This window comes from Gossypium hirsutum, chromosome A06, assembly GCF_007990345.1.
Source record: "Gossypium hirsutum isolate 1008001.06 chromosome A06, Gossypium_hirsutum_v2.1, whole genome shotgun sequence".
In the NCBI taxonomy this organism is placed as follows: Eukaryota; Viridiplantae; Streptophyta; class Magnoliopsida; order Malvales; family Malvaceae; genus Gossypium; species Gossypium hirsutum.
In genome coordinates, this window is record NC_053429.1 from 118,676,008 (window position 1) to 118,702,493 (window position 26,486).

The following is a 26,486-nucleotide window of genomic DNA, read 5'->3' on the forward strand; positions in this document are numbered from 1 at the left end:
TACATAATCCCCAAGTGGTTTTCTTTATGGAAACTAAGGTGTGTAAAAATAAAATGGAAAGAATTCGTCATAGATATGGTTATATGAATGGGCTTGAAGTTGATCCGGTTAATACTAGAGGTGGTCTTTGCTTAGCATGGAGGAATGATATTTGCATTGAACTTAGCAGTTTTTCTAAGAGACACATTGATGTAGTGGTTGAGGATAAGGAGGTAAAGGGCAAATGGAGACTCACTGGATTCTATGGATCTCCCTATGCTCAAGACAGGAGTGAATCTTAGAATGTGTTGAAGAATTTACACAATGATGATGGGAGGCCTTGGTTCGTTTGCGGAGACTTCAATGAGATAATGTATGGCCATGAAAAAAGGGAGGGCTACCTTGTGATGAACGAAAAATGGAGAATTTTCGTAATGTTTTAGCGGATTGTGAGCTTTTGGATGTGGGTTTTTCTGGGAACAGGTTTACGTGGGAAAGAGGAAATCTACCCGAAACAAATATTTGGGAACGACTTGATCGTGGAGTTACCAATGATGCATGGATGAGTTTGTTTCCAGAGGTCACTATTCAGCATATGCCTCATTCTTTTTCAGATCATTGTCCTCTCTTAATTACTAAAGTTTTCAAGTTTGAAGCATGGTGGATAATGGAAGAGTCTTTTAATGAAGAAGTCAAAAATTTATGGGAGTCCTCATCTGGGAGCCTATTTCAAAAGCTAGATATCTTAAAGGAGGGACTGAGACGATGGGCAAGTCAGATTCATTTTGATAGAAGAAGGAGAAAGGATATGCTCACAGCTAGACTATCAAAACTTGAAGGGGATGATAGAGATGATATCAACCTGGCAGAATTGATTGATTGTAAAATTCAATTGAACTTTGAGATTGAGAAAGACGAACGTTATTGGGAACAACGGGCTCGAATAAATTGGCTGAAATTTGGGGATAAGAATACTGCATTTTTTCATAGTCAAGCGACGTAGCGTAAAAGGAAAAAAATCATACACAAACTAAACGATGAAGAATGAGGAACAACGGAGAGTTCTAAGGAAATGGAGGGAATTGCGCGATCTTATTTTCAAAATTTATTTTTAACAGATGGACGAGGAACCCTTGACCATTTGTTATCGAGTATTGAGAAATGCATATCTAAGGAGGAAAACCAAGATCTTTTGAGGCCTTATTCGGCAGAGGAGCTTAAAGAGGCGCTTTTTGCAATGGGTCCTACCAAAGCACCAGGTGAAGATGGCTTCCCGGCACTATTTTACCAAAATTGCTGGCACATCATTAGGGAGGACGTCACCAAATTCTGTTTACAAATTCTGAATGAAGGTATGGATTTTCAAAAAATTAATGTGACTCAAATAATCCTTATCCCTAAAATTGATAATCTTACTACTATGATGGATTTCCGTCCTATTAGTTTGTGCAATGTGCTTTATAAAATTATAGCAAAATCGATTGCAAATAGGCTCAGAGGAGTTATTGGAAAATGTATTGATGGGGCCCAAAGTGCGTTTGTACCAGGCAGATTGATCTCAGACAATATTCTACTTGCATATGAAATTCTTCACACTTTTAAACAGAAGAGAACTGGGAAAAAAAGGTCTTATGGCAGTCAAGTTGGACATGAATAAAGCATACGACAGGGTTGAGTGGAATTTTATCAAAAAAATGATGGCAAGAATGGGGTTTGATTTGAGAGTGATCGGAATTTTGATGAAATGTTTGACAACAGTCTCCTACTCAGTAGTTGTAAATGGTCATATAGGAGAAAGCTTTCAACCAACAAGGGGACTTCATCAGGGAGACCCACTTAGTCCGTTTCTTTTTCTCATTTGTGGGGAAGGGCTGTCGTGTTTAATGAGATTAGCATCAGGGAAGGACTAGTGAAAGGAGCCAAAGCCAGTAGGAACGGACCACAGGTATCACATTTACTGTTTGCTGATGATTGTATCTTATTTGGTCAAGCCACAAGTAGGGAAGCTAATTTTTTTAAGGAGATTTTGGGGGAATATAGGAGATGCTCAGGGCAATGTGTTAACTTTAATAAGTCCACTATCTTTTTTAGCAGTAATACAAATGCTGAAGATAAACGAGAGGTGGTAAACATTTTGGGGGTACGTAGTTCAGAAAATCCGGAGAGGTATTTGGGATTGCCCAACACAGTTGGAAGAAGGAAAAAAGAATCTTTTCAGGGCTTAAAAGATAGATTTAAGAAACGTATTGACAATTGGAGTACCAGGTTTTTGTCTCAGGGCGGGAAAGAAGTGTTTATTAAATCGGTCCTGCAATCTATACCAACTTACTCTATGTCGTGTTTCTTATTACCTAAGTCTTTATGTTCAGAAATGGAAAGCATTATAGCTCAATTTTGGTGGCAAAAGGGGCGTAGAAAACGAGGAATACATTGGTGTGCATGGAAAAATCTTTGTATTTTAAAAGAAAATGGGGGTCTTGGTTTTTGAAACATGAGTCAGTTTAATATTGCATTATTAGCCAAACAGGGGTGGCGTCTTATTACTTATCCAAATTCGTCAGTGGCTAGAGTGCTCAAGGCTAAATACTATCCAAACACGGACTTTAACAACGCTCAGTTAGGAAATATACCTTCTCTCACCTGGAAGAGTGTGTGGGCTGCTAAGGGATTGTTGAATAATGGACTATGTTGGAGGGTTGGAAAGGGTGATGGAATCTCGATCTGGGAGGACTGTTGGATACCAGGCAAGGAACCTGAAGAGTGGAACCGTAGAAACAGAAGTGAAGAGTACAAGTTAGTCTCAGAATTAATTGATTCAAATACCAGAACATGGAAGTCAGATATTATCAATAGTAACTTCTCAATTAAGATTGCTCAACAAATCATTCAGATTCCTCTTGCAAAAATTCCTCATAACGACCTTCAAGTGTAGAAGGGAGAATCGACCGGAGAATTCACTGTCAGAAGCGCCTACAAACTATTACAAGAAACTAGCTTGGATCCTAGTTATTATTATTTACATGCCGACTCAATGAATTTCTACAAAAAACTTTGGAATCTAGGACTACCCTCAAAAATACTGATTACAATTTGGAGAATTACATGGAACTATATCCCGACTTTTGCAAATCTAAAACATAAGCGAGTAATTAATAGTGCTTTATGCCCTCGATGTGGGAATGGAGAAGAAGACAGTGAGCATGTCTTTTTGAATTGCCCTGTAACGGTAGAGATTTGGAGGAAGTTAGGGGTCTCATGGGTTGACAGAACAGTTCACAATATCTGGGAATGGATCACCTGGATCTTTCAGAAGACCGCTATTCAACAGCGTTGCTTGCTTTGCTGTGGCTTGTGGATTATCTGGAGTTCATGAAATAAGCTTGTACACGAAAGGAAGTTAGAGTCAGCAGATGAGATTTCACAGAATATTCGAAGATATATGGCTGAGATTGAAGGATTAGAAGAAAAAAAACTTATCTCTCCAAAGGGGTGTAGAAGCAATGTTTTAGATGTAAACACCAGGGCAACGATTCAGTTTGACGCTACACTTGATAATAGAAACCACAGATCAGCATCGGGAGTAGTGGTTTGGAGTCAGATGGGGGAGCTCCTTGCATTAAAGTCAATGATCAACATAAATGTTTCATCTCCGTTTGTTGCAGAGGCGTATGCAGGCTTACAGGCTGTTGAGTTAGGGATATCGCTAAAACTTCCCTCAGTAACGGTTATGGGAGATTCTCGAACAGTTATCAAAAAATGTCAGTCAAAGAATTCGGATAAATCAATCATCGGTACAATAATCAGAGACATTCATAGCAGTATGCACAGGTTCCAGGAAATAAAATTCCAATTTATTAAAAGAACAGAGAATGCCTATGCTCACAACCTGGCCAAGGAGTCTTTGAGAAAGAATGAAGGAACGTACCAGAGAAGGCCGGATCTGACTCAACACCATTCGCAACAGGAGGGAAGATGGAGGAACAACCCAGATTGAGATTTGTCTAGGGTTAATGAATGAAATAGATAGCTGAAAATCGTATATGGATCAGCTATTGACAAGCATAGAGAAGACATTGATGTGAAAGGACGAGAAGAAAATGGAGTACAGCTGTGTCTTGGGAATCGACTAGTTTAATTTCAACAAGTTTCCTTTTATTTGTTTTTCAATTAATAGGCAGGTTTTTTATTAGAATTTTTAATTATTTTTGAAATTAATGGCTAAAGAGATAGGACAATGATGGGATAGGACACCTAGAGTGTCATAGGCCTGAACCATTATTATTAGGTTTTGTATTTGTCTTCTTTATTTATTTATATCTAGCCAATTTTATTTTCAAAAAAAAATATCACCATATGTACTTTTTTATTAAAGTACCATGCAATAATATAACTTATTTTAAGTACGAAAGGACATCGAAGTAATTTCCCTAATCGAGTTCGGTGCGTAATTGACTTGTGAGACCAACTCAATCAAACACTTAAATAGTAGTACAAATGTACAATTGATGTAAATAATAATATGTGCATATTAAAACTAAATTGTATAAAAAAATAGTAAAATAAAGCTTTGATTGAGTGTTAAGTTTAAGGTTTTACTAATGCAATCGGCATTGGTTCAAATATCACCATATACATATTTTCATTGATTTTTTTAAATAAAAAGACCAAAGTATTTTTGAATGATATAACTTATTTTAAATACGAAAGGACATCAAAGTAATTTTCCTAAAAGAGTTGGTGCTTGGTTGATTCGTGACACCAACTCCATCAAATACTTAAATAGTAGTATGGATAAACAATTTATGAAAGTTTTAAAATGTGTAATTAAAACTAAAATGTGTAAAAAAAATCAAAATAAAATTTTGGTTGATTGATAAATTTAAGATTTTTCTAATACAATTGTCGGTCTTTCACTAGATAATGAAGAGGAATAAATCATTCAACTGGAGGTGGAAGAGACTAGTTAAGAGATTTCGTATGTGAACTATTTAGTGGGAGTATTTCTTACTTCCAGTGTTGTGCATTTTCAAGCGATGCGATCGACTTTGGCAAGTGTTTGGCTTCCAATAGGGGGCGTTTCAATCTCAAATATGGGAAGGGAGAGATATTTATTTATTTTTATTATGAAGTGGATGTAGAGAGAGTTATGAAGAATGGGCCATGGAATTTTATTTCTCATTTACTAATTCTACATCGACTGAAGACGGGAGATGATCCTTTAATTGTTCAGTTACATTGGGTGGATTTTTGTCTACTAATACATGATATCCCTCTTAGTTTTATGGCTCATACTGTTGCTCATCAGTAGGGAAATTTTATTAGGCAACTGGGATATAAATGCATCATGATAATTAGGGCAAGGGTGGCTATTAGAAAACCTCTTAAGAGAAAGAAGAGGATTGCGCTGAAAAATGGTGAGTCAGTTTATGTTCGTTTTGAGTACAAAAAATTAACTCTATTTTGCTTTCTATGTGGCAAATTAGGACATAGTGAAAGTTTTTGCTCGATTAGAGCTATTCAGACACAGTCAGAATATGTTTTTAATTGGGATATTTCTCTACGTGCTCAACCAAGGAAGAATCTGTCATTGAAGAGCAAATGGTTGGTGGAAGACGATGGGGGGAAACCTACTATTTTTGGCAACACGATGTCAACGGAGGAACAAAGGAATGTGGGGATTCTAAAATCAAATCTAATGGACAAAGGCGAGAGAATTGGGGTTTTATCCCAAAAGGTTATGTTTCTGTAAAAGATAAAGGAAAGTCTATTTTTGCTCTTGGCCCATTAAAACTTGGGGAAATAGACCAACATCATGATGATTTTGATGAGGAAATGGTAACCCACGAGGAAGCAATTAGTCCAATAACGCATAATGATAGACTAAATGTAACACCCTTCACCCGAGTCTGAGGCCGGGACTGGGCACGAGGCATTACCTGACTTAAACTTATGCATACGATCATATCTGAGTTATAAAAGCTAGATCAAATTTAAAACTTTTCGCTCTTAATCTAAAAATTCTCAATATGGGCCTACAAAACCCAAATCATCCTTGGGAAACTATCCAGGATTAAACCGAACATCTTTAAGACTTTGAAAAAAAATGTAACTTGAGATAGGGGCACACGCCCATGTGGAAAGATGACATGCCCGTGTGGCCATTTTGACCTAGTCGTGCTGAACACGCCCGTGCCCCGAGCCCGTGTGAATTAAATTCCAAATCCGAACCTACAAGGGTTTTCACATGGCCGAGCACACGCCCGTGTCTGCAGCCTGTGTCCCTCACACGGCCATGACAGGCCCGTGCTGCAGCCCGTGTATAAAAACCTTAACATTTTGTTTCTGAGGTCAACAAAAATTTAAAGGCACACGCCCGTGGCCAAAGGTCGTGTCCTCCACATGGCTGAGACACACGGCCATGTCTCTGTTCGTGTGTTTACTACCATGCATACTAATTTGCAAATTCGAGGTGCAGGGGACACACGGTCAAACAACACGCCCATGGGGCTGACAGTGTGTCATACACGACCTAGGCACACGCCCGTGTGTCTAGCCGTGTGTGTAACAACCCACTTTCAGTTAAATCGGAATAGTGGTTTCGAGACCACAAATCCGAGTCCGAAAAATAAAATTATTTAAATTTCATAAAATGATAGGTATTATGATAGGAATATTGCATGAAAATTTTTATTGAAAAATTTTATCAATTATGTGTCTAATTGCAAAAAGGACCAAATTGAATAAAATGTAAAAGTTGAATTCTAGTAGTTATAAGGATTAAATAGCTATAGAATTAAAAGTGAGAAGTCCTTATATGGAAATTAGACCATTTATGGAAAATATGTAGATATTTTTAATGAGTCATCCATGGAAAAATTGAAAAAGGTTAAGGACTAAATTGGAAATTGAATTAAATAAAGTATGATAAATGATTAAATAGAATTAAACTCATTTTATATCATCTTCATCTCCATAAAATACATGGAAACTCTAGGAGAGAGAAATAAAATTTCTCAAGCTTGAATTGGTAAGTTCTATGTCCTGTTTTTAGTGATTTTTATATTTTTGAGATCGGGAAAGCTTAATTTCTTTATTTGGGTGATTAAATTGAAATAAAATAAAATTTTAGAAAATTACCCATGGATGAATATGCTATAAATTGAAAGTTTTTTGACAGAAAATAAAAGATTATTGATAGATAAATCACTTTTACAAGGTGATTTTTAGTGAAAACAAGTGTAGGGACTAATTTGCAAAGTAGTGAAATTCTTGAAAAAATTCTGAAATTTATGAAATACATGTGCTGTAAAAGTTATATTAGAATTTTGAATAAGCTTGGAATAAGGAGTAAATTGCATGAATTTCTAGGGACAAAATTAGAATTAATCAAAAGTTTAGGGGCAAAATGGTACTTTTGCCTAAAATGTGAAGTGGGCTTGATTGAATGTAAAAATCATAGAATTGATGATTAAATTTATTTAAATAGATCCGGAAGTGTCGAACAAAGAAAAAGATCTAGGGGAAGAAAAAGTTTGGGATTAGTAGATACGATCTATTGTCGAAATAAGTTCGTATAACTAAATTAAGCATGTAAATGTATTGAATTGATTGTTGAAACATTTGCATCATGTTTTGTAATTGGTATGTACATTTAATAAACCAATGTTGATTTGTGTTTTACATGTAAATGATGAAATATTACATGAATCCGTTTGAATATTGATTTCCGATTGGACAGGTGATTATCGTGTATATGAGATCCTGCATATGTTTCTGTAAAGGTTGTTCCAAAAGGATAATCCTTTGATCTCATCATGAAAGGAGTGTGACCCGAAAGGGTGGTATTGAAAAGGAAAGGTATACTTTGTGTATACCACTTGAAAAGGAAAAGTACACTATATGTGTACACTTGAAAAGGTTATGTACACTTTGTGTGTACAAATTGAAAAGGGTATGTACACTTCGTGTGTACAACTTGAAAAGGGAATGTGCACCTCGGGTGTACAACTAGAAAAGGAAAGGTCCATCGGAAATTTAAAGATTCAATGGAAATGTATTAATAAGTTAAATAAGAAGAAATGACATGATGAGCTCATCTATGCATAATAATCTTTTTGTACTAACCAATTTTGGTTGAATAATTGTGTATAGGCCATATTTGCTAGTTTGCTAAATTGATGGATAAATTTCTTTATGTGTGATTTACTTGTTATATATATGAGTGGTAAGTGTAGTTTGGTTATATGAACTTATTAAGCATATAATGCTTACTAGGTTTATTTTTCCCTGGTTTATAGTGCTTGAAACTCCTGAAGATTGGATCGGGTCAGAGTATCATCACGCTATCAACTCCTTGATTTTGGTATAAACGATAAACTCATTTTGATATAATGACATGTATAGGCTAATGAGGCCAAATGATGAAGTAACATGTTTGTTTACAACCTAGCCATTGGAATGACTAGTAATATATATTTTGAGGTAGTATGGTATGTTCATGTTCAACAAGATACAAATCACCTTTCATAAAACATGATTTACAAAAAAAATGTAAAGGTAAGCTTCAAGGTATGGTTAAGAGTTGGAAATGTTAGATTAAATGATGGAAATTGGTTAAATTGGCTGGTATATGTATGTAAGTTTTTATGCAGGAAAATGATTAAGTTTGGGTGAGAAATTGGGTTAGGAAATGGCCTTATTTCGTCTACACGGGTAAGATACACGGGCGTGTGAAATGACCGTGTGTCCCCTATATCCTTAAAAATGAAGTCAGGATAGCACACTGGCAAAGGACACAGCCGTGTGTTTGGTCGTGTGAAGGACACGGGTTTTAAGCATGGTCGTGTGTCAAAACCGTGTGAAAATGGCTTAAAAATGGTGAAAAATCAGTGTAACACATGGCCTAGCCACATGGGCGTGTGCCCAGGCCGTGTGCTCCTTTGATACTTAAGAAATTGCAAGTCAGAATTTCACACGCCCATAGGATCCCCACGGGCTGGCCACACAGCCATGTTCGAGGCCATACAGGCGTGTGCCCCTATCTTCAAGGTAAAATTTTCAAAGTTTTCGGTTTAGTTTCAAACCACTTCCAAAGCATGTATTGGGCCCCGTAGGCCCATATTAGGGACTTTAAGGTGAATATTTGAAAAGAATTTATTTGAAATACATATTTATAACTCGATTTTGTATAAACGTTAGTGTATAAATTTGATAATGCCTCGTAACCCTATTCTGATGACGGATACGGGTTAGGGGTGTTACAATGTGGACAAAAATAGGCTATTTACCAAGCCTTTTTGCCACCCTGACTTACACCTATCTACAAAGTAATACATACCAACAATTCACACGGTAACACCTTGTGTATTTTACATGAATTATGAAATGTGAATTCCAAACCAATGTTTTACGATTGGTGAGAAACAAATATGAGCAAATAGTGTTTATGAATCCTTACTTTCATGTGCAAATCGAGATATGTTGGGAGTATGATCCCTTATGGTAGCTTATAGTTACTTATTATTTGCATGCGACTTACTAAGCTTTATGCTTACCTCTTTTCCTTTCCATTTTCTTATAGTGCCGCCAAAGTAGCTCGTGGATCTCGTCTTACATCGAAACAGCCAGTCACACTATCCCTGAAGAATTGGTATATCTAGTTCTATCATTTTGATTATGGCATGTATAAGAACTAGTCTTTTTGTAATGGTTACATTGTTTTGGGCTAAATGAGCGACTTGTCATAGCTCTTTAGTCATTTTGTATAATGCCATAGATAGTGGCTAATATTGGTTATTGATAAGTGCAAATGATGATGATTTCATAGATGAGTAAATCACATGACTAATCAAGTTCTTGTTAGATTGTTAAAGTGTAATGTGGTTGTATATATGCATAATTTACTCACTTTCCTCATTTATTAAACATACAACGTAAAAGAAGCTCGTATGTCGTAATTCTCATTTAGGTACCTGTACCACTCACGACATGGTCATAAGTTCTCTCATTTTGATATAAACCATAAATCTCCTGTTGAACCATTTGGAATACTACAAGATATTCAATAGCCCCAAACATGGGATAAGATGCCGACGCCATGTCCCAGACATGATCTTACACTGGCTAGCACGTCAAAGCCGATGCCATGTCCCAGGCATGTCTTACACTGACTTCCATGTATAGAGGCCGATCACGTGTTCCAGATAGGTCTTACATTGGCTCTCATCTATCGGTGTTGATGCCATGTCCCAGACAGGTCTTACACTGACACACAATAAGCTGACGCCATGTCCCAGACAGGTCTTACACTAGCTTGTATATCTCGAGGCTGATGCATGTCCCAGACATGTCTTACACTAGCTTTCATCTCAAAGTCGGTGCATGTCCCAGACATTTCTTACAGTAGCTCTCGTAATGTGGCCGATGCATGTCCCAAACATGTCTTACATTGGCACACGTATCATCCAATGTCATGGTATGAACATCCAAGTCTATTCCAAATGTTCAACCGAAAGTTTTTATTACCTTAATTCTCATAATTCACATTCTCATTAAAACTCAAGAATTCATGCCAAACTAGATATATATAATACATGATAACATTTAATTTGCATTATTTGCATACAACTTACCTCGGATTACAAAACGTAGGTGACTAGTCGATTTAATCTACTTGCTTGGCCTTCCCCCGATCTAGGTTTGGATTTTGTATTTCTTGATCTAAAATAATAAAAATTCATTTAATCACTAAATAAATTTAGACAATAAAAAATTCACATTTTTGGCAAAATGACCATTTTGCCCCTAGACTTTCACAAAATGACCATTTTAGCCCTAGGCTTGAAAATCAATTTTTATCGAATTTCTTCATGTCTTAAGCCTAGCCAAACCCTTTTTACTCTTATAGAAACCCAAAATTTCCATCATTTCACCACATTACTATCTATTTTACAAATACTACAAACTAGCCATTTTTAGGTGTTTTTCATGAACACCACTTCACAAAAGTTGTTTATTAAGAAACTAAGATTCATTTTCTTCCATAAAATTTTAGAAAATATCATAAATGCTCTCATGGTGAATCTCTAAGATTTTAACCATTTTTCAAAATAGTCCCCTCAATAGGTAGCTCATGCTACAAGGGTTCCAAAAGTACTAAAATAATAAAAAATAACCATCTAAATCACTTACTTGAGAGAGGAATAAGTGGCCAAAATTTTAAGCTCCCATGGCTATTTCTTGAAGGAAAAATAGGTGGAAGAAGTAAGAAAAAAAAGGATGACAACATTTTCTCTTTATTTTATTTATTTATCAATTAAGTCACCAACACCCACCTAACCTTGACAATTTGGTCAAAGCTTGTCCCCATGGCCGGCAAGCTTCTTTTAAGGGTCTAATGACACTTTAAAGACTTCCAATTATGGCTCTCTAGCTATTGAACACCTTTGTCTAGAAAATCACAACTTTTTTCCTTTATGCGATTTAGTCATTTTTCGCAATTAGGCTCACAACGCTAAAATTAATTCACTAAAATTTTCATACACTCGTATAAAAATACTATGACACCAAACTAATAATAAAAATAATTTCTTGACTTCGAATTTGTGGTCTCAAAACCACTATTCTGATTGAGCCCAAAATCGAGCTGTTACACTAAAAAGACCCCACATACAAGTTAATGTTTCACGATTTTCTGAAAATAATGATTTGAATGAAACTTTTGGTACTTCTTTTTAGGTAAAAAATACTGATAGATCGTCAGGCCTTGCTAAGTAGGCCAGTCGGAAGCAATGAAACTTCTAAATTGGAATGTTCAGGGTTTGGGGAGGCATCGAACTGTTAATTGTCTCTGGAATATGCTGAGAGACATAAATCCCACGATGGTGTTTTTAATTGAAACGAAGCTTCAGAGCTGTAATATGGAAAAGGTTAGGCATAAATGTGGTTTTCCTAATGTAATAGATGTTGATTTGGATCGCAGAAGTGGTGGTTTATCTTTAGGTTGGAATAGTGATTGTAAGATTAATCTTCGATCTTTTTCACAAGGCACATTGATGTCATGATTGATGGTGACTTGGAGGGGAAAATTTAAGGTTGTAACATTCCAAAATTGGGCCTAGTATGAATAGTAATTTCGGGACCACAAATCCGATATTAAAATATTTATTTTATGATTATTATAAGGTCTAGGATATGAAAATAAGTATGTGTTAAAGTTTCATGAAGAAATTTTAAGTATAAGGTGTCCAATTGGAAATTAAGGACCAAATTGAATAAATTGCAAAACTTGGGTTCTAGAAGCAATTAGTATGAAATTTCTACGGATTATTATTTAGGAGGCCTTAAATAGCAATTTACCTAATTTCTAAGTTTTTGGATAAAAATGGGCATGCATAGAAAATTTTGAAAGGTTATTAAGGAAGGGCATTTTGGTCATTTGGTAATAAATGAAATAAAAAGGGAAAAAGATAGCTAAAATCATCCATTATCTTCCTTGTGGCTTCCGAAATTCTCTATAGCCATAGCTAGGGTTTTGGTTCAACATTTCAAGCTTGATAGTAAGTATTCCTTACCCCGTTTTTGATGTTCTTTATGTTTTTGAGATTCTCGTAACATGTTCTCTCTATTTCTATCCATATATCAAGCTAGGGTTCATGTTAAAAAATTTACCCATGCATGAGACGCTTGTGTTTTGATGATTTATAGAGGAATATGAGAGTTTAAAGGATAGTAAACAACTTTTACTAAGTAGTTTTTCATGGAAATGGCATAGGGGACCATTTTGTAAAAGTTGTGAACATGGGTAGAAAAATATGAAATGAAAGAAAATGTGGGCTACTATAAGCAAGAAAAATATTCGGCTAGGCTTGGATAACTTATAAATTTCATGCATTTCATTATACGAGCTTTAGTACTAAATTGTAAAAAGTGTGAAAGGTTAGGGCCAAATTGGTCATTTTGCCCGAGGGTGAGTCTTAAATCGAAAATGAACAATGTGATGTATTTACTGATATAAACCCCGAGGAACTAATTTTGGAGATCGACCGTGAAAACGAAAGGTTTCGAAATAACCGAAATACGAACCCAAAGCAATTACCAGGTAAGTTCGTGTAACTCGAAGTAAACTCTTAATATACACAAAATGTATATATTTGAAAGTATGACAATTTAGACATTCATTGCATGATAATCCATGAAATGTGGTAATATAGTTTAAAAGAGAATTGAAGTTCCCGATTGAAATAAAAAGATATCTGATGGATTTCTCGAAATGAATTGACGGTAAAAAATGATCTAGCCTGGACGGGTATTCCTTTAGTGATCGAGCCTCTCGAAGAATAAGTGTGCTGAAATGGATTTAGCCCAGACAGGTAATCCAATTAGGGTCTGAATTTAGCCTGGACTGGTAATTCAGATCTGAGCTCATTAGAGTACATGTCATTGTAAGGGATTTAGCCTAGACTGGTAATCCAGACATTACTCTATGAGTTTACATTTCAGGGGATTTAACCTAGACTGGTAATCCCGCCGTAAGAGCGAGGTTCACAAGAGTGCATAATTAAAACAATCACTCACATGATTTGATGGTAAATAAGATATCCATTGAGATTCCGAGAAGTTCAATGGGATTAAAATGAGGAACAAAAATAGAAATGCTTGAAATGATGAGCTCATCTAAGATTAATGTTTAATTGTATTGACATGAAACTAACATAATGATTGAGTGTATGTGATAGGGAAATTATACTATGCATGTTGGCGTGAATATCTAATATGGTTGTATGCTAAACGACCGATAAGTTTACCTTCCGTTATCCGAACTTACTAAGCATGTAAATACTTACCCCCTTTCATTTTCCTCGTCTTGTAGAGCTCGAGGACTCGTGAAGATTGGAAGATAGTTGGAGCATTGTCAACACTATCAACTTGTCTTGCTTGGGTATATAAAAACTTTTATTTTGTTATAATGGCATGTATAGGATTCTTGATCAGTTTGTTATATTTTTTATTTGGCTAGCCAATATAAGGGCTTGAATGATATACTTATTCATTTTGTATATGGCCATGGGATATGGCTCATTTCGATGTAGGTTGTAAACCTACTAATTGTTCATGGTTATGCTTAAATGTTTCATGTGATGGTTAAATACGGTATATCATGAATGAACATGTGAAATGTGGCCAAATCATTTGGAGATGGTTAGGTCATAATTGGCAATGAGTTATAAAATGAGCCAAGTATAAAATGTGATTATTGAAATGGTAATCCTTAATACAAAAAGGATAACCTAACATGTGCTAAACCAATGATATGAGGTTAACAAGGAATAGACTATGCCAAGGTGGGTTATGGACCTATTTAGGCCATGTTAAATACCGTTGAAGTTTATAAATGTGTATGGATGTTGAGGGTGACCATTGGCTTGGAAAATAGCCTCCAAAAAGGTACACATGGATAGACACACCCCTTGGGCGTGTTGCTCAGTTGTGTGTCCCCTGCACCTTGAATTTTTAGGCCAGTATGCATGGTAGAAAACATACGGACAGAGACACGGCTGTGTGTCTCAGTCGTGTGGAGGACATGGCCTTGCACACGGGCGTGTGCCTTGGCTGAATGCCCCTAGATGGATGATGACGTCATAAACAGAATGTCCAGGTTTTTGGACACGGGCGATGACATGGGCGTGTCTAGACCGTATGAGAGAAACGAGCTAGGGACACGGGCGTGTGCTCGACTGTATGAAAACCCCTGCAGGTTTGAAATGAAAAATAAATTCCAATAATTCAACACGGGTAAGGGACACGGGCGTGTCCCAATGCACACAGGCGTGTGCATTGCCTCCACACGGACGTGTGAGGCTTAAACCTATAAATTTTCTAAAGTTTTCTAAAGTCCTCAGTTTAGTCCCAGATCACTTTTAATGCATGTTTTGGACCTCGTAGGTCCATAATTGGGACAATACGATTCTGTTTAATCGGTTTTAAATTGAAATGAAATTTTATAGCTCGTATTTTCTGGTAATGCCCCGTACCTCATCCCCGTCTCGAGTACGAGTAAGGGGTGTTACAGAGGTGTACGGGGTTCTACGGAGCACCAGGGGAGACTATGTGTGAAGTATATTAGAACTTGTTACGAACATTGAATGACTCCCCACATATTCCTTAGGTTGTTATAGGGGATTTCAATGAAATTACTTTTTCAACTGAAAAGAAAGGCGGGCTTCCATGGAGGAAAAGGCAAATGTGTAGATTTCGGGATGTTATGGAATATTGTTCTTTCACTGATCTCGGTTATAGTGGGCATTGATCCACTTGGGAAAAAGGTCATATAAAAAATAATAATATTCAAGAACATTTAGATAGAGGTATTGCAAATTCTATTTGACGGGATTTATTTTTGAATTTTAATTTATCTCATTTGTTACATGCGTTTTCAGATCATTGTCCTTTATTGCTTAATTCAATTTTTGGAAATCAACATCCAAAGCAGTGGCATTTTAGAATTGAAGCAACATGGCTTTTGGAGGAAACGTGTGAAATGGAGGTTAGTAGGATTTGGGCTGATAGTTTGGGTGATGTTCCAAGTAAGATAAAGACGGTAGAAATGGGCCTTAAGAAATGGTTCAACAAAATTAAAAAACAGAGGTCTCTAACGGGGAAAGATTTTGAACAATAGTTGCTTAAATTGAATGAAGCTATTCCCACAGATGAGATTTTGGGAGAAATTGTGGAGACAAAACTGGCGCTTAACATAGAGGCTGATAGGTAGGAGCTTTATTGGGAGCAGTGAGCCAGAGCGAATTGGCGAAAAAATGGGGATAGAAACACAAATTTTTTTCTATAGATTGGCAACAGATCGTCGACGGAGAAATAGGGTGGATGGAAAGGGTAATATTCATGAGAGCAATACTGATTTATTAGTGTTGGCCACAGATTATTTTAATACCTTATTTACATCGAAAGGTGTTGGAAACCCAAATTCTATTTTGGAAGCTGTTGAGCCATGTATATCTCAAATGATAAATGAGGATCTTGAAAGGGATTTTAATTACAAAGAGGTGTATTTGGCTTTAAAAGCTATGAACCCTTTAAAACCTTTAGGGGAGGATGGTTTAGGGGTGATTTTTTATTAACGGTTTTTGCATATTGTAGGTAAAGAGGTGGTAGATTTTTGCATTGAGACGTTGTATGGGCTTCATAACATGGTTGAAATAAACAGTACAAGAATTGTCTTGATCCCCAAGGTTAGTTCTCCTCGTTTCATGACTCATTCTAGACCTATTAGTCTTTGTAATTTTTTATACAAAATTATTTCAAATATGCTTGTGAATAGGCTTTAAAAGGTCCTTCATTTTTGCATTGACGAAGCACAAAGTGCTTTTGTTCCGGGAAGATTCATTACCGATAACATCATAGCAGCATATGAAATTTTACACTCAATAAAGAGAAATGGGTAGGGATAGAAAGATCATGTACCTTAAAACTTGATATGAGTAAGGTATATGACCGTGTTAAATGGTTTTTTGTGCAAGTTATGCTTCAAAAGATAGGTTTATCGGATCAATAGGTTGAGAAAGTCATGCGTTGTGTGACCTCGGTTTCTTACTCTGTGGTTATAAATGGGGGATGGGTAATTCATTCCTCCCGTAAAGGGGTCTTCATCAATGAAACCCTCTTAGTCCCTATTTATTTCTTATTTGTGGAAAAGGTTTATCAGCTCTTTTTCAAATGGCAGCTACAATAAGTGTTCTTAAAGGTTTTCATATAAATAAACACACTTCTTGGGTTACCCACTTATTTTTCGCCAATGATAGCCTAATTTTTGGCGATGCAACAGTTGATAGGATTAAAGCGCTTAAACAAAATTTGGAGGTCTATGCCCAGAGTTCAGGTCAAGATATTAATTTCGACAAGTTTGGGATCTTTTTCAGCACAAATGCCAATCAGAATAAAAGAGAAGATGTGTGTCAAATTTTTGGGGTTAATTTGAACATTAATCCGAAAAAATATCTCGGGCTTCCATCAATGGTAGGGCGTAATAAGAAGATGGCTTTTAAGGAGCTTAAAGAGAAGTTAATTAAAAGGGTATCTAGTTGGAGTTCGAGATTACTTTCTATGGGTGAGAGGGAAGTTCTTATTAAAGCTGTGCTTCAGGCTATTCCTTTGTATGCTATGACTTGTTTCTTGCTACCGTCGTCAGTCTGCAAAGAGCTGGAATCTGTCATAGCCCGTTTCTGGTGGCAAAAGAAATCTGGAAGAAAAAGTCTTCATTGGTATTCATAGAAAAAGTTGTTTGTGCCAAAAGATGAGGGGGGATGGGGTTTCGAGATTTGTCAAAATTTAATATTGCACTACTAGCGAAGCAGGGCTAGCGTCTAATAGAAAACCTGGGTTCACTAACAACGCATTTACTTAGAGCAAAATATTTCAATGGATCAAATTTAATGGAGGCTTTTCTAGGAGCTAATCCATCGCTTGTATAGAAAAGTATCTGGTGTACAAAATGACTTTTAGGCTCTGGATTAAAATGGAGGATTGGATCTGGAATATCTATGTCAATAGGCAAGCTTATTGGTTGCCAGGGGAAGATCAATGACTTATTTCTAAGGGCAGGGTGACTGGAATGGAATGTGTGTCTGATTTGATTTTGCAGAATCCTAATCGATGGAATAGAAACCTCATTTATTCAACCTTTATAGTTGAAGAAGCTGATAAAATTTTGAGTCTTCCTATTCCTATTACTAAGTCTTCCTATTCCTATTACTAGTCAATTTGATAAATTAGTTTGGTCTAGTGAAAACTCAGGCATCTATTTTGTGAAAAGTAGTTATAAGATGCTATTAGATCCCCCAAACTTGAATTTAAATGAGCAAAAGTTATTTAAGCAAATAATGAGCTTAGTGTGTCCTTCAAAAATTCGCATTTTAATCTGGAAATTCGTGAAATTTTATGTGCCTACTTATCAGAACTTATATTTTAGGAGATTGATCACTGATAACAAATGTTTGCGTTGCCGACAGCTTTGTGAATCCTCTACCTACATTGTTCATGATTGTTTGTTTGCTGCACAAGTTTGGTCCAAATTAAATTTTCAGTAGTTGAGTTCAATTGCAAATTCAAACTTTATCAAGTGGTTGAACTGGCTTTTGGAGAATTCAGCTAGTAATAAAAAAAGATCAGATTGCTATTACAATTTGGGCACTTTGGTTTTCTCGAAACAAATATCTCCATGAGAAAAAGACATAAAGTACAGAATAAGATGTTACTTCCAGTATGAGTTTTGGTATGAAATATTGGGGTAGCACATTGACTTTAAAGCATCCTAAACCATGATCCATGGTAAAATGGATGTCCCTTCCACAAGGCTGGGTGAAAATTAACGTCGATGCTAGATTTTCTGTTGCAGACAAGCATGCAGTTTCAGGTTTTATCATAAGAAATGAGGAAGGCCTTATAATGGGTTCTGGCTTTAAAGGTCATAACCTGGTTGATCTATGGTGATTGCTGAAGCGATTGCAGTACTGTATGGGCTCTAATTTGCACTAGATTTGGGATTCAAAAACGTCATTCTTGAAAGTGATTCAAAGCTGGTTATTCAGAACATACAACAAACAAGTGAAGAATTACTTGGAATCCAGATCTTTTACCTAGGATGCGAAGAATTTGGCAAGGAACTTTTCTTCTTATCGATTTCAATTCATTGCGCGAAAAGGGAATGTGGCAGCGCATGCAATGGCTATTGAAGGTTTGCAAAAAGGATTAGGATTCATTCTGGGTTGAAGACGCACCAATGCAAGTATTGGAAGTGACTGATTCTGATCGATGATTCAGTAGACTACCATAATTTCTATTCTGTGATATTGTTGGGTTGAGAAACTTGGTAATTTGGCTGTCTGTCTCAACTTGATTCCTCTTCTAGTTGAATATCTGCTAGAATTTAGAGGATTTAGCCATTTATTTTTTGGGGTTTTCAGATTTGCAAAGAGCATGGAAGACTACAGAAATAAGAAGAAGATTCTTGTTTTATTTTTCTATTATTTTTTTGTTATTTGGTTTTTTCCTTTAGTTTTTTTGGGGTTGTTGTAGACTTCTCTGATTTGGTCTTTCAGGTCCAATTATTAAACGGACTTTATTGCAAAAAAAAAAGCAGGTTTAATATATAGATTGGCCCCTAAACTTTTTTGTATCACATTGGTCCCTAAGATTGGCATTTGTTACACAAATTGGTCCTTATGGTTAACACCATTAGTTTTTTTTAAGGCTTAATATATAGATTGGCCCCTAAACCTTTTTTTGGATCATATTGACTCTTAATGTTGGCATTCGTTACACAGATTGGTCCTTACACTAACACAGTTTGTTTTTGAATAATTTGATTACATAGAGAAATAAGGGGATAACATGTGGATTCATATTTAATCATTTTTAAAACTTTTAAAAAATACCTTAAATTTTTTGAAAAAGTTAAAAAATTATTTTAAAATTTTAATAGATATTATAAATTATAAAAGTTCAAAAAAATGAAAATAAAAAATTAATTTAAAACCTAACATTTAAAAGCTTACTCTTTAAATATTAAACTTAAAAAAATAAAAATACTTTTTAAAATTCTAAAATATATAACAAAAAGCAATAAAAATACACAAAAAATAAAAAGGTCAAATTTTTAAAAATTTACAAAAAATGAAAAAATAATGAAAAATTGATCAAGCACTGATCGAAGTTAACTGGGCTTGACTAGCATTGACCAACATTGAGAGGGAGTTGACCAACATCAACTGGTCACTTTTTGTTTCTTTAATATTTAAAATATTTTTTAATTTTATATCTCTACAATTTATTATAATTTTTTAAAATTTTAACCAATATTTTTTAAACATATATATATTTTTGAAAATTTAACTAATTATTTTTATTTTCAATTTATATATATATTGGAGTTTTATAATTTTGTAATTTTGTTTAACAATTTTTTTTTCAAAATTTTAAGTTTTTTTAAAACAAAATTAAGAATAGTTAAAGATAAATCTACGTGTTGTCTCCTTATTTCTCCACATGTTAGTCCCATGCTTGTCTTCATCAACAAATTATTAAAAAAAAATTGTGTTAGTGTAGGGACCAATCTGTACAACAGATGCCAATTTTAGGAACCAATATGATTAAAAAAAATTAAGGACCAATGAAAAAAATTATCAAATTCAGGGATTAATCTATATATTAAACTAAATTAAAAAAAACTCAACTTCTTTCTAATGATATAATTTATTTTAAATAGAAATGAGATTATAATAATTTTTGTAAGTGAGTTAATTAAACCTGATCATGGGCCGGACCGGGAAGGTTCGCCAGAAATGTGGGGGGGTTTGGACAAAAATATATGCTTGAAAAATGGGTTTGAACAAAAAAATAAGGTCCATTTAAAAAATGAAGAAGGCCTCGAGTAAGGTATTTTGGCCTGAGCCTGGCCCAGCTCGAATCCACTATAGGACAAAAAAATATGATTTTTTTAATATTATTTTCTTATTGTTTTCTCCCTATTTTACTATTATTTTACTATCATGTTGCTACTATTTTGTTGTTATTATTTGGATATTGTATAAAATTTATTTTATTGTTAATTTTGTTATTATTTTAAAGACATTTGTTAATTTTGTTATTATTTTAGAGACATTTGCTTCTTAAATTGCATCAATCTTAGTGTTACTTAAGTATATATATTTTTTAAAATTTATTTTCAATTTGTTGAAAAATATTTATTTTGATGAATTTAGTATTTTTAATGTATTATATATTTTTTAAAATTATATAAAAATAATATAAAAATTAATATGAGCGGGTCGAATCGAAATTAGGTAAAATTTTAAACGTACTTTTTAGACCTGACCAAGCCCGAGTCTAACAAACGGGCCTAATTTTTAGTTGAGCTTGGCCCGAACCCGGCCCGGGCAATACTCACCTCTAGAGTTAATCCGATGTATATGTATGAGAGGCATTGATATAGTCCTGATTTGGTTAACAACATTGCCAACATATTACTTAGATGGGAAACTAAAAATGGTGAATAATTTAATGACAAAATGGAAACATTTAGGTTGAAAAGACACACAATTACTGTAAGTTGAATGGCTGTCTATTCTATTTACTGTGTGTGAGCTGTAGCAGGTAGGCAGTAATTAATGGCGCCCAGCTAGCACACTCAGTTTTTGTTTTTAGTGTTGGAATTTTTTCATAATAAAGTTTGATTGTTTTACTACTAAGTTCAACAATGTTTAATTATTCAAATTCCAATTAAGAAAATTAAAGTCAAATTCGAAAAGTAAAAGGTTGAATTGAATAGTAAAAAAATGAAGTTGTATATAAATATAGTAAAAAGTAAAAAAGAAAAGGTTTCACCTGGGTCAGCACTTTTACCACATTCCATCTGGCATTTTGGATGAAATTGGTAGCCAGCCAGGCGAGTGGACTGATTTAAAAAAAGGGCAATGAGAACACATGGCCGTCACCACCGTAGATTTTCCAAAAGATCATTGTCACATAAGAGGCTTTTTTATTAAAATAAATTAAAAAAATTATTTATCAAAATAGGTTGTCAGCCCAATTATATACGAAAATAAGGTGTTTTTTTCATTCGTGCCTATCTGACAGGCGCGAATGATTTTTTTAAAATAAAATATTATTTTTTTTATTTTCGAAACAGTAATTGCGCCTACTTGAGAGTCGGGACTAATCGAGCCTTTCTCTGAGGAGCAAATGGTGGGGCCCATATTTTTCATATGTTATTAAAATGCATACTTTACCTGGATGAAGTATATATTAGCAGATTCACTAATATGATTATATATATACACACATGTATCACATTACAAAAACAAAAATTTAATTACTTATACCTAATAAAACATTATCTCATTACAATAATAGTTATTTTCTAAATAACATATTGTTTTATAATTTTATTTCTTATTTAATATTTTAATTTAATTTTAATAATACATACTTTACCCGGATGAAGTATGTATTAGCAGATTCACTAATATGATTATATATATATTTAGGCATGTATCACATTACAAAAACAAAATTTTAAATACATATACCTAATAAAACCGAGTATTAAAAACAACTTTATAATATTACCAACTTTCATCGACTATATAATCCACAAGTTTGCCTTAAATATTACCAGCTGCTAATACATGCTTCATCCGGATAAAGTATGCATTTTAATAACACATGAAAGATGTGGACATTAATATTTAAGGCAAACTTGTGGATTATATAGTCGATGAAAGTTAGTAATATTATAAAGTTATTTTTAATACTCGGTTTTATTAGGTATAAGTATTTAAAATTTTGTTTTTGTAATGTCATATTAGTGAATTTGCTAATACATACTTCATCCAGGTAAAGTATGCATTATTAAAATTAAATTAAAATATTAAATAAGAAATAAAATTATAAAACAATATGTTATTTGGAAAATAACTATTATTGTAATGAGATACATGTTTTATTATGTATAAGTATTTAAATTTTTGTTTTTGTAATGTGATACATGCGTGTGTGTATATATATATATATAATCATATTAGTGAATCTGCTAATACATACTTCATCCTGGTAAAGTATGTATTGTTAAAATTAAATTAAAATATTAAATAAGAAATAAAATTATAAAACAATATGTTATTTGGAAAATAACTATTATTGTAATGAGATACATGTTTTATTAGGTATAAGTATTTAATTTTTTTTTTGTAATGTGATACATGCGTAAATATATATATATAATCATATTAGTAAATCTACTAATACATACTTCATCCAGATAAAGTATGCATTTTAATAACATATGAAAAATGTGGGTCCTATCATTTGTGCCTCAGAGAAAAGCTTAATTAGTCGCGCCTCAGAGAAAGTCTCGATTACTGTTCCGAAAATAAAAAAATATTTTATTTAAATTTTTTAATATAAAATAATCATTCTCGCCTGTCAGATAAGTGCGAATGAAAAAAATCTTATTTTCGTATATAATCAGACTGACAACCTATTTTAATAAATAATTTTTTTTAAATTTATTTTAGTAAAAAATCCCACATAAGAAGAAACCCTGACAACAGCATAACTCACCACGTGTTCATTTCTATGTATTGTTATTCACGGACAGTCACTGTAGTTTTACCTCCCCCAAAGCAGTAAACAAAAAAATGTTGACCTCTCACAGCTGGGGAGGAGAGTAAAAATAGAGGAAATCAGGCGGTATAAAATCGCAGCCTTCCGTTTCAAGTCCCACTTCTTTTCTGAATTCTACTCATACTCTTACTCTCAATATTGAAATGAAATCTCTCTGAGAGAAGAGTTGCTTAATTGAATTGGTTTTGGTTGTAATAAGCATGGTTTCGCTGGAAGATTCACATTCTAGTTCCAACCGGTTTCCTTTGGGTCGAAACTTTTACACCCCCGGTTCAGCTTCCACCACCAAAATCCACCGACATGTCGGCCGCTCCATGCGTACGATTCGCTCCAATCTTTACCAAAACGACAATAGTAGCTGCTCCTTCACCAGTTCCGTCCCTGAGAGGTCCGCCTTTGTCTCCGAAAATCTCACCGAGTCCGTTATCGACATGCGTCTCGGCGAACTGGCTGCCAAAAGCAACGCTAAATCTGTTACGTCTGAGTCCGAAAACGAGGCCTTTTTGGAGATTTTTCAAGCCTTTAGTGATTTCTCCGCTTGTAGCAGCGATATCTCCGGTGAGTTGCAGCGCCTTGCGAGCTTGCCCTCACCGGAAAACGCTTTGATGAATGAGAGCAGTAACGGAGTCCAGTCTGAGCCGGAGCCGGAGCCGGAACCGTGTCATGGCTTTTTGCAGAGGGAGAACTTCTCGACGGAAATTATTGAGAGTATCTCACCAGAGGACCTTCAACCGACGGTCAAGATCTGCATCGACGGCCTCGAATCACCATCCGTTGCGGTGAAGCGATCGGCTGCTGCTAAACTCAGGCTACTGGCGAAGAACCGCGTGGATAACCGTGCGTTAATCGGAGAGTCAGGTGCGATCCCTGCACTGATTCCGCTCTTACGGAACAGCGATCCTTGGACTCAAGAGCACGCGGTGACTGCGTTACTAAATTTATCTCTTTACGAAGGGAACAAAACTCTCATTATAAATGCCGGAGCTATAAAATCATTAGTCTATGTTCTCAAGACGGGCACTGAGACCTCCAAGCAAAACGCGGCGTGTGCACTTCTGAGCTTAGCTTTGATTGAAGAAAACAAGACTTCAATCGGAGCATGCGGCGCGATCCCGCCGCTGGTATCTCTGCTGATGAACGGATCCAACAGAGGCAAGAAAGATGCACTGACAACTCTTTATAAGTTGTGTTCAGCCAGGCAGAACAAAGAAAGGGCGGTGACTGCGGGCGCGGTTAGGCCTTTGGTGGGGATGGTGGGAGAGCAAGGGACTGGCATGTCAGAGAAGGCGATGGTTGTTCTTAGTAGCTTGGCGGGAATTAAAGAAGGAAAGGAAGCTATTGTGGAAGAAGGTGGGATTGCAGCACTGGTGGAGGCGATTGAAGATGGGTCCGTGAAGGGGAAGGAGTTCGCGGTGTTGACACTGTTGCAGTTGTGCGCTGATAACATTAGAAACCGTGGTTTGCTTGTTAGAGAAGGTGGGATACCTCCTCTTGTGGCGCTTTCTCAGACTGGGAGTGTAAGGGCTAAGCATAAGGTAATTTTAGCCGATTTGGATTGCCCTATGTTTGAATTAAGAACTTGAAATAGCTGTCTATAGAAGTAACTTTATTTTGATTGATTCCCATAGGATAAGGTTGAATGCTTGATAATCACTAGATAGTTGAAGCTTAAAACTGTGTTTCTAATACCAATGCAGTTTATAGTTTATTGAATTGCTTGATTGAACAACCTCTCAATTATTTAGTAGCAGCACTTGGATGATCAGAACTGAGCATTTCTCAGAGTTGCTTTTGTTATCTACACCATCAAATACATGTATCTGACACAGTGCTGAGTTTTGCAATGTATCCATTCAGTTATATGTTCAAACATTAGAATTGACAAGCATGTTAAATTTTAATTTTGCAGGCTGAAACACTACTTGGGTATCTGAGGGAACCAAGACAAGATGCATCATCATCTAGTCCTTAGAGAAGAGAAGTATAACATGTAGAGGTAGTTATACCTGGGTGTTCTATTTATTTTTTGTATATAAGGAGTGTTTTGATGGTTTGTACAGTGTGGTTGAGAAATTATCGTTTAAGTTAAAAAAAGGAAGAAAAAAAATTAGGGGAGGCTCAAAAGACTGACCTTTTAGATGTATGATTTTGAGTAGGTTTTTGGGGGGGTTTTCTTTTCCCCCATCTCTCTTATTTACATGTTGTGTAGGGTGGAAAATATTTGTTTGGCTTGTGGGTTTTGGATTGATTAGATTTGGGTAATTTTCCTCGTGTTTTGTTTAGGTGACCCAAATTCTATTGCATAGTTGTACGGATTACTAATTACCGGTTTTCTACATAGTGAAAGATGGACAGTATGCTGATATGCTTTCTCTTCCTTTGCACATCTTGTAACTTGAACTTTATGTGGTGTAGTTTGTAAATGCCCATAAGATATTTATGCACCAACTTGTGATTCCTGCTGGGTTAGGACTTGGGGAGCAATGTATCTTTCTCTCTAAAATTTCGTAGATGCCAAGGGGAATTATGCATTATTGGTGTGGTAATGAATACAGTAGGTTTAGGTGGATGCATATAGTGGCATGGGGTAGGGCCCTGGATATGCTCGTATTTGGTGTAAAGTAGTTAATGTCGCTGTGTGCTACCATCACCATCTGTCTATCGTACTTGCCCACGTTTAGCAATGGCCACCAACCGGTTCAATTCAACCCCACCATAGATATGTGTAAATTAGTATTGAGAGCAAAACTTATATTTTAATTTTCTTCTTTCGCTTGTCGTTATTAATCATGCATTAGCTGGCACAGCAGAGGCGTGTTTTGTCCTACTAGGGTGGGAAGGATTGCCTTCCCATGATCAAAATCTATGAATTCAGGTAATTATGAGACATAGTGTTGGGTTTTGTTGCGGTGGTTCAACTTGTTCGTCGCAGATCCTTCAAGTATTTCATAGAATACCAAGGTTCGAAACTTTTTTTCTTTTGATTGCTAACGCCATTATAAAGATTATTCTCGAGTATTGGCTCAATTATGAAAACAAGTTAGAATCAAAACTCTTCCAAGGGGAGGATTATGCAAATCCCAATATACTAAATAAAAAATGTCTATAACCAAATTATAATTGCTAGATGATTAGAATTATAATTACTCTCAAATATTGAATTATACAAATATGATTATTCTATGACTTGTGTTTAATTTAAATATCATGGGTAAAAGGATAGATTACTTAGTAACATTATTAGGACTAAGAAAAAAAAAATGAAAATCACTTGAACCAAATTAATCTAAAGTTTTTGGATAATTTATAGAATG

The 26,486-nt window shown here is 35.2% G+C and overlaps 2 protein-coding genes across 2 annotated transcripts; both read left to right on the forward strand.

Annotated features, from left to right (window-relative positions):
- The first annotated feature begins 397 nt into the window (after window positions 1-397).
- LOC107963125 (uncharacterized) lies at window positions 398-982 on the forward strand. Its single transcript, XM_016899709.1, has one exon. The coding sequence runs from the start codon at window positions 398-400 to the stop codon at window positions 980-982; it is 585 nt and encodes a 194-aa protein (XP_016755198.1).
- Window positions 983-23,215: 22,233 nt separating this feature from the next.
- On the forward strand, window positions 23,216-25,535 carry LOC107962070 (U-box domain-containing protein 4). Its single transcript, XM_016898309.2, has 2 exons — window positions 23,216-24,707; window positions 25,082-25,535. The coding sequence occupies exons 1-2, from the start codon at window positions 23,373-23,375 to the stop codon at window positions 25,142-25,144; spliced, it is 1,398 nt and encodes a 465-aa protein (XP_016753798.1). The 5' UTR covers window positions 23,216-23,372; the 3' UTR covers window positions 25,145-25,535.
- Window positions 25,536-26,486: the final 951 nt, after the last annotated feature.